This window comes from Anabas testudineus, chromosome 9 (genome assembly GCF_900324465.2).
Source record: "Anabas testudineus chromosome 9, fAnaTes1.2, whole genome shotgun sequence".
Taxonomy (NCBI): domain Eukaryota; kingdom Metazoa; phylum Chordata; class Actinopteri; order Anabantiformes; family Anabantidae; genus Anabas; species Anabas testudineus.
The window spans coordinates 14171472-14188153 of NC_046618.1; the positions used below are offsets into that span (position 1 = coordinate 14171472).

At 40.2% G+C, this 16682-nt stretch overlaps 1 protein-coding gene across 1 annotated transcript; it reads left to right on the top strand.

Annotated features, from left to right (window-relative positions):
- Positions 1 to 581: 581 nt before the first annotated feature.
- On the top strand, positions 582 to 12218 carry rasef (RAS and EF-hand domain containing). The gene is made up of 17 exons (XM_026342260.1): positions 582 to 1232; positions 3063 to 3209; positions 3593 to 3683; positions 4807 to 4902; positions 5151 to 5228; positions 5321 to 5436; positions 6584 to 6652; positions 6750 to 6816; positions 7120 to 7208; positions 7953 to 8250; positions 8376 to 8516; positions 8601 to 8751; positions 9019 to 9100; positions 9323 to 9437; positions 9822 to 9929; positions 10025 to 10101; positions 10616 to 12218. Exons 1-17 carry the CDS (start codon positions 928 to 930, stop codon positions 10716 to 10718), a joined length of 2133 nt encoding a protein of 710 aa, XP_026198045.1. The 5' UTR covers positions 582 to 927; the 3' UTR covers positions 10719 to 12218.
- The last annotated feature ends 4464 nt before the right edge of the window (positions 12219 to 16682 follow it).

The window sequence follows — 16682 nt, forward strand, 5'->3', positions numbered from 1 at the left end:
TAGTATAGATTAGCGTCTTACTCTAATAGTTACATTCAAATCAGGAGGCATAACTTGTCTTTTCCTGATTTGAACTAAATTGTTGTGGTTTGTAACATGTGACATGGACGTGTCTGGATTTCATTAGAGGTAAAAAGCAGAGAGGTCCTCGGTGGAAGTCTACTTCTGTTCCATGGGGTTTAAATATGTGGATCACAGTTACACAATTAGTTTGATATAATATAATCATGGTATTATTTTCTGCTCAAAACAATGGTGTGTGAATCCTTGTGAAACCTGAGGCGAGATCAAGTTCAGCATATTTTAGGTCCTTTTCTGTAAATGCAAGTAAACAGATGCCTCAGAATTACAGAAGAGTCATGGCCACATTCAACAAACTCTTATATTTCAGAATATTTCAGGTTGGATGACTCCACAGGTTGAGGCTCTGTAAAGTTTATTCAATCCATTACAGGCTATTAGCCTTTCACCACAATAAAAGCACTTTCATTTGGCCTAAAGCCCAGACCTCTGTTGTTAGAGAGAGAGAGAGAGAGAGAGCAGTGAACACACGCAGCGCGCTCACACACAGGTACCGATGGTTGGCGCGTCACCGGAGTCAAACACAGCAGCTTCTCTGTCCGTCCAACTTTCTACAGGCTTCAACAAAACGCAAACAATATTTGACTAACACTAAACTGGAGCAGGAAAAGTGTCCACGTTGGATGTATTGATCGTTTCAGTCGTTTAAAATGGATGAACTGGACTCGATCGTGTTTCCTGTCGACACATCAACAGCTGGCGAAGTGTTTGGATAAGAGCGCAGTCTGGTCTGGAGGATCTGCTTTGCGCGTTGTTGGTGCCTCGATAGTAGTTTCTAAGTCTCTGTGGACAATTTAATTTATTCAAACACCTTTCTCCAGCCAGACACATCCCTCCATCAAGGGTATGAGCGCAGAGGAGCGGGACCGGCTGCGCTCCCTCTTTCACGCCTACGACGCGGACGAGTCCGGGCGCATCGAGAGAGGCGAGTTTCTCACCATGTGTGCGGAGCTGCAGGTGTCCGCGGCCGAGGCGGACCGTATTTTTAACAGGCTGGACGTGGACAGGGACGGGACCGTCACCCTGATGGAGTTCATCGGCGGCTTCCACGAGCGCTACGGAGAGGACGCGGAGCCGAGTGGAGGAGTCGCGTCCTCGGCCTGGGAGCACTTCGAGAGGAGGCTGGGCGACAAGGCCAAGTTCATCCCCAGGTGAGAGCGCACGGCCGTCAGGACGGCGCCAGCGCAGGTGGATGCATATGGAAATACGAGCGATATGGGTGATATGAACATGTCCAACAGGGAGAGCAGTGTTGGCAAAGATGATAAGTTCACAAATTATTTCCTGAGGACGAAAGACAAAAATAGAAAAAAAAGGATTTTAAACAGTTTCCTAAGGTTGAGTGGAGCAGATTTCTAAACTTCTAGTAATATAACATAGTCATGGTTGATTTGATATGATAGTTATCTTTTGGTTTGGTGGATATTAAGCCATGTGGCTGCTGTATATAACTGTTTGACACGACACCACTTTCAGAAACCTTAAAATGTAAACCAATGTGAAATTGATTAGATTAACAACAACTTGTACAACAACTACTATTTCTTATTACAAACCTACTTTTGCCTAGAAAATGTTAATTTGTTTTTTGCCTGTTGCACTGATTAGAGAATGTACCTTCAATTTCTCTGTCAGGTCCTTCAACTTGTAAATGTTGAACATGTAAGACACTAAAATGCTTTGAGTTTTACATTTCGCTTTTCACCCTCACTTTAGCTTTTCCTTGTTGAGAGCTGAAAGCTGAGGCCTGCCTGTTAGAAATTAACTCTCATATACATCTCTGCATTTACTAATCTATTAATAGAGCTGAAATGGAGTCATTTCTTTCAGATTACTTAGAAATAACATTTGATTAAACTATTGCCTGGTAGCTTACTTTTCTTAACATTTCATGGTGGTTCAAGTGGTTCTGACCTAAATGTGACCATAGCACCAAAACGTGTCACATAATAAAAAACAGTAAATACACAGTTTATACACCATAACCTATAACCTGTACAAAGCTCCTGGTTGAAGTAAAAAACACAACACTTGGACTAAAAGCGTTCATGGGACTCATCCTCAGGCTTTTCCACTGTGCCGTCAGGACATTGATTATCACAGTGATACTGTGATAAATACAGTCTCTCATCTTCAAGAAGTTGACTTACTGTGACCAGAGTCAGCTGAGAGATAAAATAAACGACACAACTCACTTCAGACAAGTGTCTGTTTTCTGGGAATTAAATAATATTTTATGTAACTATTAAGATATCAGAAGCAAATCGAATCTAATCAGTTTGGTTCCATCTCGGTTTCAAACAATTAACATTTCATTATTATTTTGTTCTCCATTATGAAAATCTCCCAATCTCTCAAAAGAACTTCATTTGGGTCCAGTAACAGCACTTTTATACTCTTCAGATGCTTGGAAGGAGCAAACCGGCGTTTTCTGCAGCGTGAATCATGTCAGCAACTTCCTAACAAGTGCTTATGTTTACGTCTGTTGTACTTGTTTGTGTGTCTTTCTGTTATGACCGGTTTGTGTGTGACATGGTATGACGCTGCAGCGAGCTGTGTGTCACCATGACTCATTTAAAGACATGCAGCAGTGTCTATATGCTCAGGATTACAGCCAGTCCAGCCGGTCAGAAGGCAAACACGCTCACTGCACACTCATATGACCCACTTTACGTTTTTTACGCTGTCGCTTTATCTCTAGATAATATTAATGATTTCAACGACGTACATTGGGGATAGAGGGGTTAAATTTCACAAGTCACACACACGTGTGAGATCTGCTTTTTCCTGTAAGGGAATTATGGAAACAAGCTACATGGTGTGTCACCAGCATACAAAGTGTGAATCAAAAGCAGGATTCAGTAGTTTAGGTCTGTTTCACTATTTATATTAGATCCTAATAGAGGAAACAAAAAACATGAATGAAAAGCCTACAATAAACATGTCAGTAACTGATAATAAATCCTGTTTTGTTTTTTCAGACATGAACAAGCAGCGACGTTGTACCAGAACATCAGTCTAAATGAGCCAAGACTGATTCCTCAGTTTGAGAAAGTCATCATTAACTTCACCAAAGAGATCAAACAGCAGAACTCAGAGATGGAGAACCTGGCCCTCGCCATCAAACGGTGAGAAACGCACAAGCACGCTCGTGGAATCGTTTAAATAAAGATGTGTGTTTTTTGTTATGTCATACAGCAAGCCTTGATTTTTAATACATATTTTCTGCAGTGATTCACGTTTCCTTCTTTTGATTACCAAGCATGATCTGAGCCACTGTTACTGTAACTGTAACAACAGTTGTGGGTAAAAAACAGTGGAGTTTCTCATAACAACCCACAAAAATATGAGGGTAACATGCATCAGCCCCAACGTTTTTTTCAAAGTCTAAATGGATTTACACTATATTTATAATATAAATACAATTATGTTGGTCCAATGAGGAGTTTGAACAGTATATGGGACCTACTGTTTTTTAGAATAGAGAAATTATTCTGTTGTTGTTTTCCAGAGCTCAGGACCAAGCATCCATGCAACTCAGTGAGATGGAAGAGGAGATGGACCAACGTATACAAGCTGCAGAGAGAAAAACGCGAGAGCAGGTGGGTTCAACCCTGTCTCCTCAAACTGATGTTCATATACAGCTGAAGTGCAAACACAATTAGGTTCCTGTGGCAAACGTAATCAGATATAATGTGCAGACTCCAGAGTCCTGTGTGAGTTTAGGTTTGGCAGTTGTGTTCCTTTCAACTGTGACTGCAGTTGTGGAGACACGAGCTCACCAAGGAACAACTGCGCATTTAACCATTTTACTGTGGTTAGGTTAGTTGCTGTTCTTCTATGTGTTTCTTTCTCTGGAGTTTGTGTAGGCAAAGCAGTCAGCAGGGTGCGTTTGTTCAGCTCTTCCCTCATGTCAAACAAACGTAGAGAGCTAAATGTCAGATCACTGATCTGAACTCAGACACGCCTGCCGATCAGCTGGATTTCACAACAATGTGGATCCCAGTAATAAAACAGTGTCAGATATGCTGGAGTGTATCCCCTAGTGTTTGAAATGTGTCTCCAAATAATGAATAATTGTACAGTGTGGACAGAGCCAGCTACATTTTTTTAATAATAATTCTTTTATAATTAAAGTTGGTTTGTTGCTACACCGACCTTTGTTCTTACTCTTTTCCAGTTGATAAACGTTTGAGTATTTCGAAAGCTAGAAATGTTTCCAGGAGAAGTGTGTAAAGATCTGATAACAATATTTAGCTTTCCATGACATAAAATGAAAAGTGAGAACAAACAAGCATCAGTAGGATTTTCTTTTGAATACCAGAGCATCTGGTTTATTAAACTTTTATTTCTCTTAATTTAGTCCCTGATCCTGATGTTTAATTTAGTTTAGTTTAGTTTAGTTTTTCTAGCTAAACCTAGTTTGCAGAAGCTGTCTTATCACAGCAGCTTCTCGTATGTGTGCACACTCTTACATAAGACTCAGCTAACCCAGGATCTGCTGTTTGTTTTGTGAAACTCACCTGTCTGCTCATGTAGTAACACCTGTAAGAGAGACCGGACGGTTGGTGATAGACTTTCCCCCACAGCCTCCATCAGTGGTTCACAACCTGCTCTGAAAATGTGTCACAGAAACACATAATCCCCCACAGTGAAAAACTGTTTTTACAACTGTTATTTTAATGCAACTAATTCTCTTACTGATGCGTTTCTGTGAATTTGAAGGAGACGAAGCGAAAGGAGGCAGCACTGGATGAATTACGAAGGAATTATGAAACTGAAGTGTGTGAGCTGCAGTGTCGTATCCAGAGGATGCAGATGGTACATTTTCACCTCTTTAAACACTAACATAACAGTGAAACTACATTATTGGATGTATGTCCAGAGACCACCTGACCAGCAATGGACCAGTGATTTTTTTTATTTTATATATTGAACAACAAACAAAATAAAGGGAAATAGCAAGCAGGATTTTACTGTTTTTGTTGTTGTCTTGTTAACTTGTACATCTAGTTTGCTGCTGTGTTTCCTTATTGTGCTGAACCCCAATCATGTCATCCATCCATCAGATAGAAGAGAAGTACAAGAACATCACCGGAAAGGACGAGAGCTCGTCCTTGAAGAGGAAAATCAGCGAGCTAATGCTGGTGAGAATCTACATGTCGCTGTTCGGCTGATGTTGTCGGAGGCATGTTGTCCTCCGCGTCACTCCTGACGCTTCGTGTCTTCCTCTCTGTAGGAGAACCAGCGACTGAAACAAGAGCTCTTGAAAACTCAGACCACAGTCGCATGTCTGCAGAGTGACATGGACTCGCTGAAGACGGAGCTAACCGATCAAAGTATCAACTCTGAGAGGTACGTTACTAATAGCTCACAGTGTGTATATTCAAGTTTTACAGAGAGAAGTAAAAGAAACGTCACATTAGATTAAACATCCAACACACAAACTGTGTTTTAGTGAAACCGCTATATTGACACGGCCCCTTGTCAAAGAGCCCCGCTACTGGGAAATAATGTAGTTTCAGAGGGACAGAGAGCGATGTAGACCGTGCCCCCTCTCACCCTTCATTCCCGGGGGTGTTTTCATTTTGTCACAGCTGAAACAGGATATCCTGGAGCGACTTCACACACACAATAACTTCTTCAGAAGCGTTACCTAGCAACAGAAGCAACAGAGCCACCAGCAGGATAACACTCTGCGTGCTGGGACCGTCTCATCATGTTGACATTGTTGCGTCTTTGAGGTGTGTCTGGTTATTCATAAAATAGGTCTAATGTCAGTTCGCTGTCCTGGATTTAGAAAAGAAGAAATACACTTCTCAGGTTTGCTGACACCGACTGGCGAGTCCAGCTGTGGACTTTTGTTGCATGTCGTCTCCCAAACCCACTTGTTTCCAGTGTGTTCTCCACTGCACATCATCCAACAACAGCTAAAAGTGAAAGAAAGCTTAGCACAGTGCAGACTGACTGCGATCCGTGACAGATGTATTGTTGCATGTTATTGTGCAGTTGTAAATATTCAGTTGAATCTTGCTGAATATGTTCTTGTAGTGTAAAGTCTGTTTTGCACAGATGTGGGGGCTAATACATTAAGTGACATGTTTCTAAGAAGGAAAATACATCTGGCAGAACCTTAATATTTCCAAGGAAAATCCTCCTCTAACATGACACATCCATTGTCTATTTAGGAGCTCTTTCATATATTACAGACCTCTGGCTACTTATCATCTGGAAAAGTAAACTGCAGAACCAATATAGTCATTATAGTCACCACCTGGCAAATGTCTCCTTAATTGGCTCATAACTGATCTTTAAAGTAGTTAGTAAATGATTTATTGACCATTAATAAGGGAGTTAATTGCAGCTTATAAACCTTGAGTGTTTCCTTATCAGAAAGTGGTCCCCAGTAATATAAAGTATTAAAGCCTCAGAGATAACACTGTTGTTGCTCATAGTCATGTTTAAATTCAACAACTGTGTGTGTGACTGTGTTTTATTGCAGAGATGAGGAACTTATGAAACATTTCTCTGACGAGAGAGACATCCTGGAGAATCAGATTGATATTCTGCAGTAAGTCAGACAGTATCATTTATCATATATATCAAAAACAAATATAATAATAAATAAAACAATGTTTGTTTGTGTGTGTGTGTGTGTGTGTGAACAGAACAGCCAACAGGAAGCTCCATGACACCAATGATGGTCTGAGGGCTGCCCTGGAGAGGATCACAAGGGTAAAGCTGCACAGTTTTGTGTTTCGATATTCTGACGCTTTTTAACATGATTAATCTGTTCAGGCCAATTTTGGCTCATGTGAATTGTGAAAAGTTAATCGTAATTAAATTCTGTTAATTGTAATTAAAGTCTGTTAATTGTAATTACATTTTGTATTGCATGATTGATGTGTGTTTTTCACAATAAGTAATGAGTAAAAAAACATTAAATGCAAACAATTAAATACATTTGTAAGCAGGAACCTTCAGTGTAAAGTGGATGTTGTGTCTGAAAAACACATTTTTAATGGTTTTGTGTTACAGTCTGGTATCAGTGCGTCACCAGGAGAAATGAAGAACACAAGCAGAAGTACAAGCATATGCTACCCATCACCGTACACATTCATGGACAGGTAAGACTAGACATAATGCAGAGAGCTGAACATGTAATATGAACATAGTGTAGTAATACAGGACCATATGATACACTGTAAAGTTTCTTTATTTACAGTCTTATAGTTTTTGAGAACTGTATGATTTCAGTGTTGTTTTCCGTTGAATTGTACAGTTAAACAGTAGATTTAGGATAATAGCACTATCATTTAATCCAGACCAGGTTAGTCAGGTTTGAGTCATTTGCATCTTCAGTGTGAAAGGGATTTTACTTAAGTACACAGTGACACACACTCATCAAACCAAGCTTCAAATTTCACCTCACGCTTTTGCTAGGAGTTATTTTTTACATGGTCTATCGAGGCTTTTTACACAGGAGTAAATATTGAATGTGCTGTGAGATATTTATTCAAGATGCTGTCCAAGTTGACGCATGAACGAGTTGAACCACGCGTTTGGGTATTTTTATATTTCTACAAACATTTATTGCACTTTGAAAAACATGTTTAAGTTAAATATTTTTATCAGATAGTTTCAGTAATAACAGCTGCAACATCAATATGTGACATTACAGAGTAGCAAAATGAGGGATTCACCCAAATATTCAAATAATAAACCAAATCCAACACTCACTCTGAACAGTTTTCATAGGAACAATGATCTACTGAAGAAATAATTATTAATAATAAGTGGTTTACTTCCATTTACAGACTATGTAGGATTTGTATCTTAAGTCACAGATTACTTCCCGACCTCTCCCTCAGATTCTGCCAGCGTATGGACGACTACGCGCTGTACAACCATCGACCCAGCTGTGACACTTTAGCCTTGGCCATGTGTGACCCTGGCCTGAGGCGCAGACACAGCAGCGAGTGCGAGGAGGACAGCCTGCCGGAGGTGTACGTGGACAGCGGCCTGTCGACACTCAGACGGTCACATGGTGGCTACGACTCAGAGCAGGAGGTCAAAGAAGGTCAAGAAGAAGACGAGAGAGGGAGGAAGAAAGGTGATGATGATGATGACAACAATGATAGCATGATGGGAGAAAACTCGGACTGTGAGGTGAGACAGAAGAAAATTATATTTGTAGAAAGATAATAAATATATACTCAGACTTTACAGCCACATTGATTTTTGGTTTTGGAGAAATAGTAAATCTCAATTTTACTTCGTTTTTTACACCACAGCTGGCAGAGACGCAGGACGGTGAGTCAGCATTTGGATCCGACAGCAGCTCAGTACTGGACTGGAAGCCGTCTGAATCTATTACTGTCTCCACACCCCAAGCCCCACCAGCAAGAAAAGCTCTCAGTGCCATCACTGTTCAGGTAAGAGAGAGATGGAAGAAAACAACACGGATGATGCTAGGGACAAAATGTGCCTCTGACTCTGTCTCTCCGGGCTCTCTGCAGAACGAGGACAAGGACAGCGTTGACCTGGGCTACATGACATCAGAGAAGGCCTACAGGGTCGTGTTGGCTGGAGATGCTGCTGTGGGAAAGTCCAGCTTCCTGCTTCGCCTCTGCAAGAACGAGTTCAAATTAAACTCCAGTGCTACTCTGGGTGGGTTGGAAAAACTAAAGCTTAACAAGAAGCCTAGAGCCAAAGCATAACAAGCTCTTTATTGTGCCTTTCTTTCCTCTTTTACCTGTCAAATTATAATCATTTATTAAATTCATTCATAGTTCATACGGGATACATGCATAATGTGACATGCTCTCCTAGCTACAAGAAACCTTGATTTAATAATGTACTATTGCTTAAAAAGCCAATAACGAATTAGTATTTTCTTTTCATTTTTAACTAATCATTGTTTTTGACTTTGTTCAGGAGTGGATTTCCAGATGAAGACACTAATCGTGGATGGAGAGCCGGTTTTACTTCAACTATGGGACACTGCAGGACAGGAGAGGTGTGTATTCATGTGGTTGTAGGTGTGAATATTTACAGACAAATGCATGGGATTAACTTTTTCAGTATTGTATTTGTAGAGATAAAAGAGTTATTGTTTTTATCTCATATGCTTATAGTTTTACATTTGTATGGTGGGTGTGTCTTTAAGAGTGCTATGTAAATAATACCTATATTTATCCTATCACAACAAACTGTATGATGATTTCTCTCCTGCTGTCAGGTTTCGTAGCATTGCAAAATCTTATTTCCGCCGGGCGGACGGTGTGTTGCTGCTGTACGACGTCACCTGTGAAAGAAGCTTCCTTAATGTTCGAGAGTGGGTGGACATGATTGAGGTAAAGCCCCATGCTCCTCTACTAAAAACTTACAGACTGACAGTGTTACAATTACAGTTTTTAACAAACACTAATGCACAATAGCGTTTTTTTTTTTTAGTAGCACTTCAACGGTGTTGTCACATGATCATTTGAATATCAAACCAAGTGATGTTGCTTGTTTTCTCTTGTTTTTACATGCAGCTGATACGTAAGTGTTGCATGTAAAGACTGTGTTCAGCTGTTCAACTGTGGACACGGTCCAATTTCTGTGGCTTTTTATTTATGCGTGCCATGTGTCTTGTAGCTTTCTGTCATGTGTTGTCTGATAACATAAAATGTTTTATTCATCACATAGGTTCTGTAATCATCATTCACATTTTGACCTTTTTATTTACATGAAAGGATGTGTCCCAGGAGGATATTCCCATCATGCTCGTGGGTAATAAGTGTGATCTTAGAGAAGATGGCGTTAACTGTGTTCCCACCAGCTATGGAGAAAAACTGGCCATGGTAATAATAATAATAATAATGATAACAAATGAACAGCTGCCTATCTTAGTATAGTCATGATTGAGGGTGAGTGATTTCCTTTCTTTACCCAACAGACATACAACACTCTGTTCTGTGAAACTAGTGCCAAAGATGGCTCCAATATCCTGGAGGCTGTTCTACACCTGGCCAGGTGAGACAGTGCTTTTCAATCATGGGATTGTGCAAAACAAAAGCAAAAAAAAGCAGTGCAGGCTTTAGTTATTGAATCCTTTTATTATGCACTTGACAGTGAAAACACAGTTAATATACTGTTTTTCTGGTCTACATTTTACCTTATGTATGTGAAGTGAAAAAGTATTTGACAAGGTTTAAAAGCACAGTTAATAATAACAATCACACGTTATGGAAAATTTCCCTCTGTGACAGGTTTAAATCTGCCTAGAAAAGAGTCAATTAACACGAATGTGCAAAAGCTAAGACACCCTGAGAAGCTAATGCTGTGCACTAAATTCTTTCTCATGACTTTGGTGCCCTCTGGTGTGGAAAAGTAAAGCCAGTGAGATCACTGCAAAGAGAAACTAATGCAGGGGTCAAACAGGTCTCACGATAGACAACTGCTCATCCTCTGACCAGACCTGTTTCTACTGCTGTGAAATGGGTGATGACCTTATGGTCCACATGTTCTTTTTCTCTCCGCCTCACAGGCAGGTGACAAAGCACGCTACGTTCGATGAAAAAAGTCACTCCCAGTTGCTGCCCAGCTTGGATGCTCCCAGGAATAAACCAAACTTCTCCTGCTGCACCTGATCGGATTCGTCAGAGCTGGATTTCCCGTCTCACTTGATGAAAGCTCAGCTAATGCAGAAGCTTTAGGAAGCAGAGAGGAGGCGTAATCTCAGCAGACCTAAAGTACTGAGAACAAATCATCATTGTGATTAAGAAAAAATATTTAAGGCGGAAACAAACAGAACGTCACAGCTTCACGTCACAGTTTTTTTTAGTTAAAGTTTATTTAAACAGGATGTATTGGGGTTCAAACACAGCTCAAAGTCTTGCTTTTCTGTGGTTTATGAATCTGACAAAGATCAGTTCGCTGTAAATGTTCTTACTATGTAATAATTATGTTAATTTGTACACACTGGCATAAAGTGAAGCATGTTTTTACATTAATGTCAGTATGAGATGCTGACACAAACCTGCACGTGATAGAAGACAGAGAGTTATTTTAGCTTTACTCTAAAATTGTTATTGTGAGTAAATAAGACGGATAGTTCTTGTTTTTGTGTGGTTATGCTACTGTCGGTGGCGCTTACTGTATCCAATTACCTCTGTTCTCAGTTATCATCAGTGTAGGTGCTGAAAAGTTGACAACCAGAATGTGAGACTTTGTATTTACAAGTGAGTTGGATCAACCGATGACAAGGAGACACTGAGAATTATGAGAGAGCTAGAAACAAGAAATCCTCGGCCTTGTTTTTGTTCACATGATGAATCTCAGTGTGATGTGTGATTGTACGAACGTCACCGTCCATCGTCTTCATCATATTACCCACAGTGTTACATTTCTTGTCATTTGACTTCCCATTTAGAACATTTTGTGTTATAGATTTTATATTTTTTGAGCTGTACGTAGAGCAGATCAACTTGCACAAATGTGTTGAATAACGTCTGTATTTTATTTTATTTAGTGATGAAAATTTAACAAACATAAAAGAGAGGTGGCAGGAAGCAGATCATTAATTTTTATCCTTGACAAACAGTACATGAGTGTAATTCTGTTGAGGAATATATATGAAATAAATCTGTGTATATACATGAGTCAGTAATAGAAGCAGTAAAAGAAGCAGCTTAAGCTCAAAGTCGCATCATTTCCCTCCATTTATTGGATTTATCACATTTCACCCACCTATGGATGTGTTCATTTCTCCTTTTACTTCAAAGGAACTAGTTCGTTTGACGCGTACTGAACCCTTTATTGTGTTTTCAGACAGTCTGTGAGTCACAGTCCTGCTTCTGATGTTATCACACTCCTGGCTCATCATATTGTCAACATGTAAAAACCTGTTGCATGTATTTATTTCCACACAAAATCATCTCATTATTTTGTTTTGGTTTTGCATAAATATCTTTGCTTATGTCAAAAGTGCAACTGTGAATCCACTTTCACCTTTGTGTGTGTGTGTTGAAAGTATTTTTCTTATTAAAAAAAATAGAGTGTGAATGCCACAACAGCACAAGGCTGGTGTCATCTAGAACAATCGAAAATGATTGAATTGATTATTCATGTTGAGTTAATAAAACTAGCCAAGGAGACCTATGTCTGTATCAGTTACATCATTTTTACACCTCATTTCCAACACGCTAACACGTGAAACACGTCTGTCGTCTGTGGAGGTACACACTTGTTGCACGTCGCTGTTCCAACGAACAAAATGCATCCAGGCTTTTAGTCCCACATCATGTTATGTACAGTACCTGTTACTGACCAGCACTGGTGAAATTATGAATACAGTCCTCTGTCTATCATACTCAAGCAGTCTGCACCCTCATCATAGAGACACAAAGGGTGAGACAGATCAATAAATCAGATCATTTCTCCTTGATTGGTGCTCTGAAAGAGCCTCCTGTTAGCCATACTCCCCGAGCGTCTGCAAGTGTCTCCGAGCATAGCTGTTTGAATAAGTGCAACATATGTTAGGGATTTTGCACTGTGTGTGTGTGTGTGTGTGTGTGTGTGTGTGTGTGTGTGTGTGTGTGTGTGTGTTTAGAGCTGGCACTAGTCCCTGTCTCCACTTCCCATCTGTTTACATTGTCATGTGCTTGATGAGGCGAGACCATTCATTTGTCAAACAACATGTGGGGTAGTGGAGGTGGGGACTGGGTGGAAGGGGGAGTAGCAGCTGAGTGCTGTGTGTGTGTGTGTGTGTGTGTGTGTGTGTGTGTGTGTGTGTGTGTGTGTGTGTGTGTGTGTGTGTGTGCTCAGTGGTAACAGGAGGATAATTAGATAAGGGGACTGAGTAGCAGAGAGGTTAATGACAGTAATGAATATATTAGTGTAGAGGAGAGACAGCAGGTCCTTTCTGTTTCTGCGTCTGCTGCCTCAGAACAGAGGGAACATCTCAAAACATAAAAATCCTCATAAATTATTCTGTGAACTTTTCTGTCCCATGGTTGAAAACTGAATGATGGACACTGTGTAAGACTTTTATTTTGGAGTTATTGGTCTTGAATGTACTGTACTCACCTGTCACTGAGACCTTTAAATATGTAACAAGTTTTTGACATTACCACAAAAGCCGGGTGACCATTGGTGACTGAAACTGCATCAACTACAGAAAAAGAAATATACAAATCAGTTCTGTCTTATGAACATAAAGCTTTTTTCTACTTATAAGGTACTTCTGTATAAAAGTGTTTTAAAGCAGCATCCTTTAGTTTGCTCACTCATGACTTTCTTTTCACTTGGATAAAATGAATTGTGCGTACATGAAACAACTGTTGAAGTTTTATGCTTCATTAATTGGTGCAGCCTGATCAATGGCGTCAATGCACAACTAAGTGAAACATTACTGTAAAATGTTTTAGTCTTACTGAACTGAAGTGTAGAAGAGTCGTAATCTGTGCGTCCTCTTGCTTAACCTATCCTGAAAAAAACGGACATTTTGAAATAAGGTTAGAGCTTAAATTAATTGAAGCCCTTAATTAACCTTAACGTCATTAGTCATTCTTTCTTTTTACACACACACACACACACACACGCAGGGTGTGTTTCTAAGAGGGGTCAGTGACAGAGGGAGTAGGATGTCACCATCTGGAAAGGTCAACGGTCAGAAAATGGGACTACTGGTCACTCTGTTGACATCTGGGATGGCAGACTGTCCAAATCCACCTCCACACGTGACAACATGCAAGTACACGCACTTAGCCACCCACCCCTAACACACACACACACACACACACACACAGTCTGGTCAATATCTGTCATATTGTCATGTCTGGCTTTGACAATGTGATCAAAGACACAAAGCATCCAGCGATGTCTAGCAATCTGGCGCATGCTGTGTGTTAGTGTGTGGGAGGGGCTTTAAGTTCTTAATTGATGTGGAAAATGAATCTTAGAAGTTTTTAAATTGTATTTTGGATCATTTTTGGATCTCACATAAACAGCTTTACTGTAAATGGTTCTAAACATCAGTTTTTCCTTATTTGTTGGAAGTACAGCAACATGTTGTGTTATTTCACTTCGGCAAGCAAGAGGGCAGCAGCCTCCTACAGACTGACTGCACTGTGAGTCAGTATTTAAACCTAATACACTGTACGCACACATTAAAGGTCTTTCATTATTAGAATGCATGCAGAACATATGTACAATATAATATATTGTTTAAGTTACAGTTCATAGATACTAACACTTACTAAAAGTCTTACGGGTTCAGGGAAAATCAAGCCAAAGATTTCTACTGACTCTACTCTGGACCTGTTTGGGCCACACTTCTACCTGTTCTCACTGTTGCGTGTCAAACCCTTTTACAAGACAATAAAACAATAAGAGGAAACATTTTTGTCCATCTGCTCCCATCTCTCTAACTAAACTCCATCATAACGATTCACAGAGGAGGGGCAGCACGTTATCTCAGCGACCGCTCGGTTGGTTCTGTAGAAGGACGGGCGAGGATTAGTGGCCGTTTTATAATGTGTGCTAATCTGACAGATTAGCTTGATTAGGTTAATCTGAGAACATTTGTGTGTGTAAGAGTGTACAGTACATCTCTGTGTATTATGACTCCCTCACGATTCGAGCCGCCTGCAGTATTTTAAAATGCACTTGGTGGTAATATGACAGTATTTGACGGGCTGACGGTGGAGCTTGCTGGGCCACATTCACAGTGTTTAAGGGCGTTTCGCTGAAGCCTTGTCAGTAAGCTCCAGCTGCAGTTGTGGTCCACAGAGTCCTGCTCTATAAACTGAATCCCCCTCAGAGACCAGACATCAGTAGCCATGTCCGAGGCAGAATCCCCAGATTCCCTGTGGTTTACCTAAGTCAAAGTGTAAGAAGCAGACTGTGTGTTTTTGCTTTCATCTGTTAAACCCACTGACAGTACAATAACATCTGTATGTGTGCACACAAAACCGACATAATGACCCTCCAACCCCACACAATGACATCTCGTCTAGAAACTGTATTGATGTATTGACCACCCTTGTCACACATGAGATCAGTCGATATCGGCATGTTGCTGTATGTAGCCTAGATTTGGCTTAGAGCAGGTGCCATCATCACTAATACTCTGGAGAAAGTACACAAAAGTAGAACTGGACCCGGTAAAATAAATAAACAATAACAAATAAATGAACACATTGATTAATTCTGTTTTTTTTTAACTAGTTCTCTTTCTCAGTACTCTCCATCGCTCCAGCTTCTCTCTTGCCTATTCACGAGTAAGTGGGACTCAAACAAGTTCATTGTAATAAATAAAGAGTTCAATATGACAATAATGACAAGAAAAGAGAGCTAGGAGTGTTTTCATTTCTCTTCCACTGTCAGTGTGTATGAAAAATATTTTTACTGACAGATTTGCATTCTTTTAGAATGAAGCTCATCGCACAACATAACCTTATACTCTCTCTGGTTTATGCAAAGAGACTAGTAGAGTAAATAACAGGACTGTGATTCATAACAAAGAGACAGACACACGGAGAACAGCTCAAATAAATCATGTGCATGCTGTAACACAAGTGCTTACTGTGTACACATGAATGTACAGTGTATGTTTTTACTCGTGGGTTCACAGGAAAATGCTTTAACACACAGATATAATGTGTTTAAATTAAGTTATTGTTGTTACATAGAAAGACTCATCTCTTGTTCTCTTGTTTGTCTGATTCACAACTGTGGTCAGAAAGAATCACTATCATACACACACACACACACACACACAGACACACACACACACACTAGGCCGTTTCCATCTAGCTTGACGGCTCACTGTTTGTCTGCACTAAATTACACTAAACAAGAAACAACACCATATACACTATTCAAACAGACAGACACACACACACACACACACACACACACACACACACACACTTATCGAGTGATTAACTGTCAAACTCCACAGCCAGAGTTCAAGAAAGGTCAGCATTGATTTACATAGACAGATGGAGAGTCCTTGTGCGTGTGTGTGTGCGTGTGTGTGTGTGTGTGTCCAGTCCCTTCCCCCCCTCACCAAATCAGCCCCCCCACAAACACACATGCACACATAAACACACACACGCACACATTTCCCCTGTGGAGCTGCTGTGTGCGCAAGTAGTTCATGTTACCATGGAGACGGCGAGCATGCTGTACATCATCACAATGGGGTCATGGCACAGTGAAAGGTCAAAGGTCGTCGGTGGCACAGTGTGTAGTGTGGATGAGTGTGTCAGTGTGAGGACTGTCCTGAGGGGGATATATCCTCCAATGTTAGAACATTCTGTGGGCAATCAACCTCACGAAGTAGTTTGACGTTATTAATACGCCAGAGTCGCTGCAAGGGGACAGATTGTATTTAAGATTGTATTTAGGGACTTTGATGCATTTGATTCAGTAGAGTAGACGTGTGGAAAACATCCACACACTGTAGTCTGTTCTAAATTTGAAATATTAAGATATTATCTTTAATAATCACCATTTGTTACCATCTGGTCAAATATTATTTAATTTTTTTGTTTACTTTGAAGATCACAGGAACACGTATTAGAGGTGTGTTCGTTTTTTTTCCATCC

Excerpts from the sequence above, each read along its gene's own strand:
- rasef (XM_026342260.1), top strand. The coding sequence starts at position 928 with ATGAGCGCAGAGGAGCGGGACCGGCTGCGCTCCCTCTTTCACGCCTAC. Across the intron at positions 1,233-3,062 it reads AAGGCCAAGTTCATCCCCAG|ACATGAACAAGCAGCGACGT; the intron begins GTGAGAGCGCAC and ends TTGTTTTTTCAG. Across the intron at positions 8,251-8,375 it reads GAGAAAACTCGGACTGTGAG|CTGGCAGAGACGCAGGACGG; the intron begins GTGAGACAGAAG and ends TTTACACCACAG.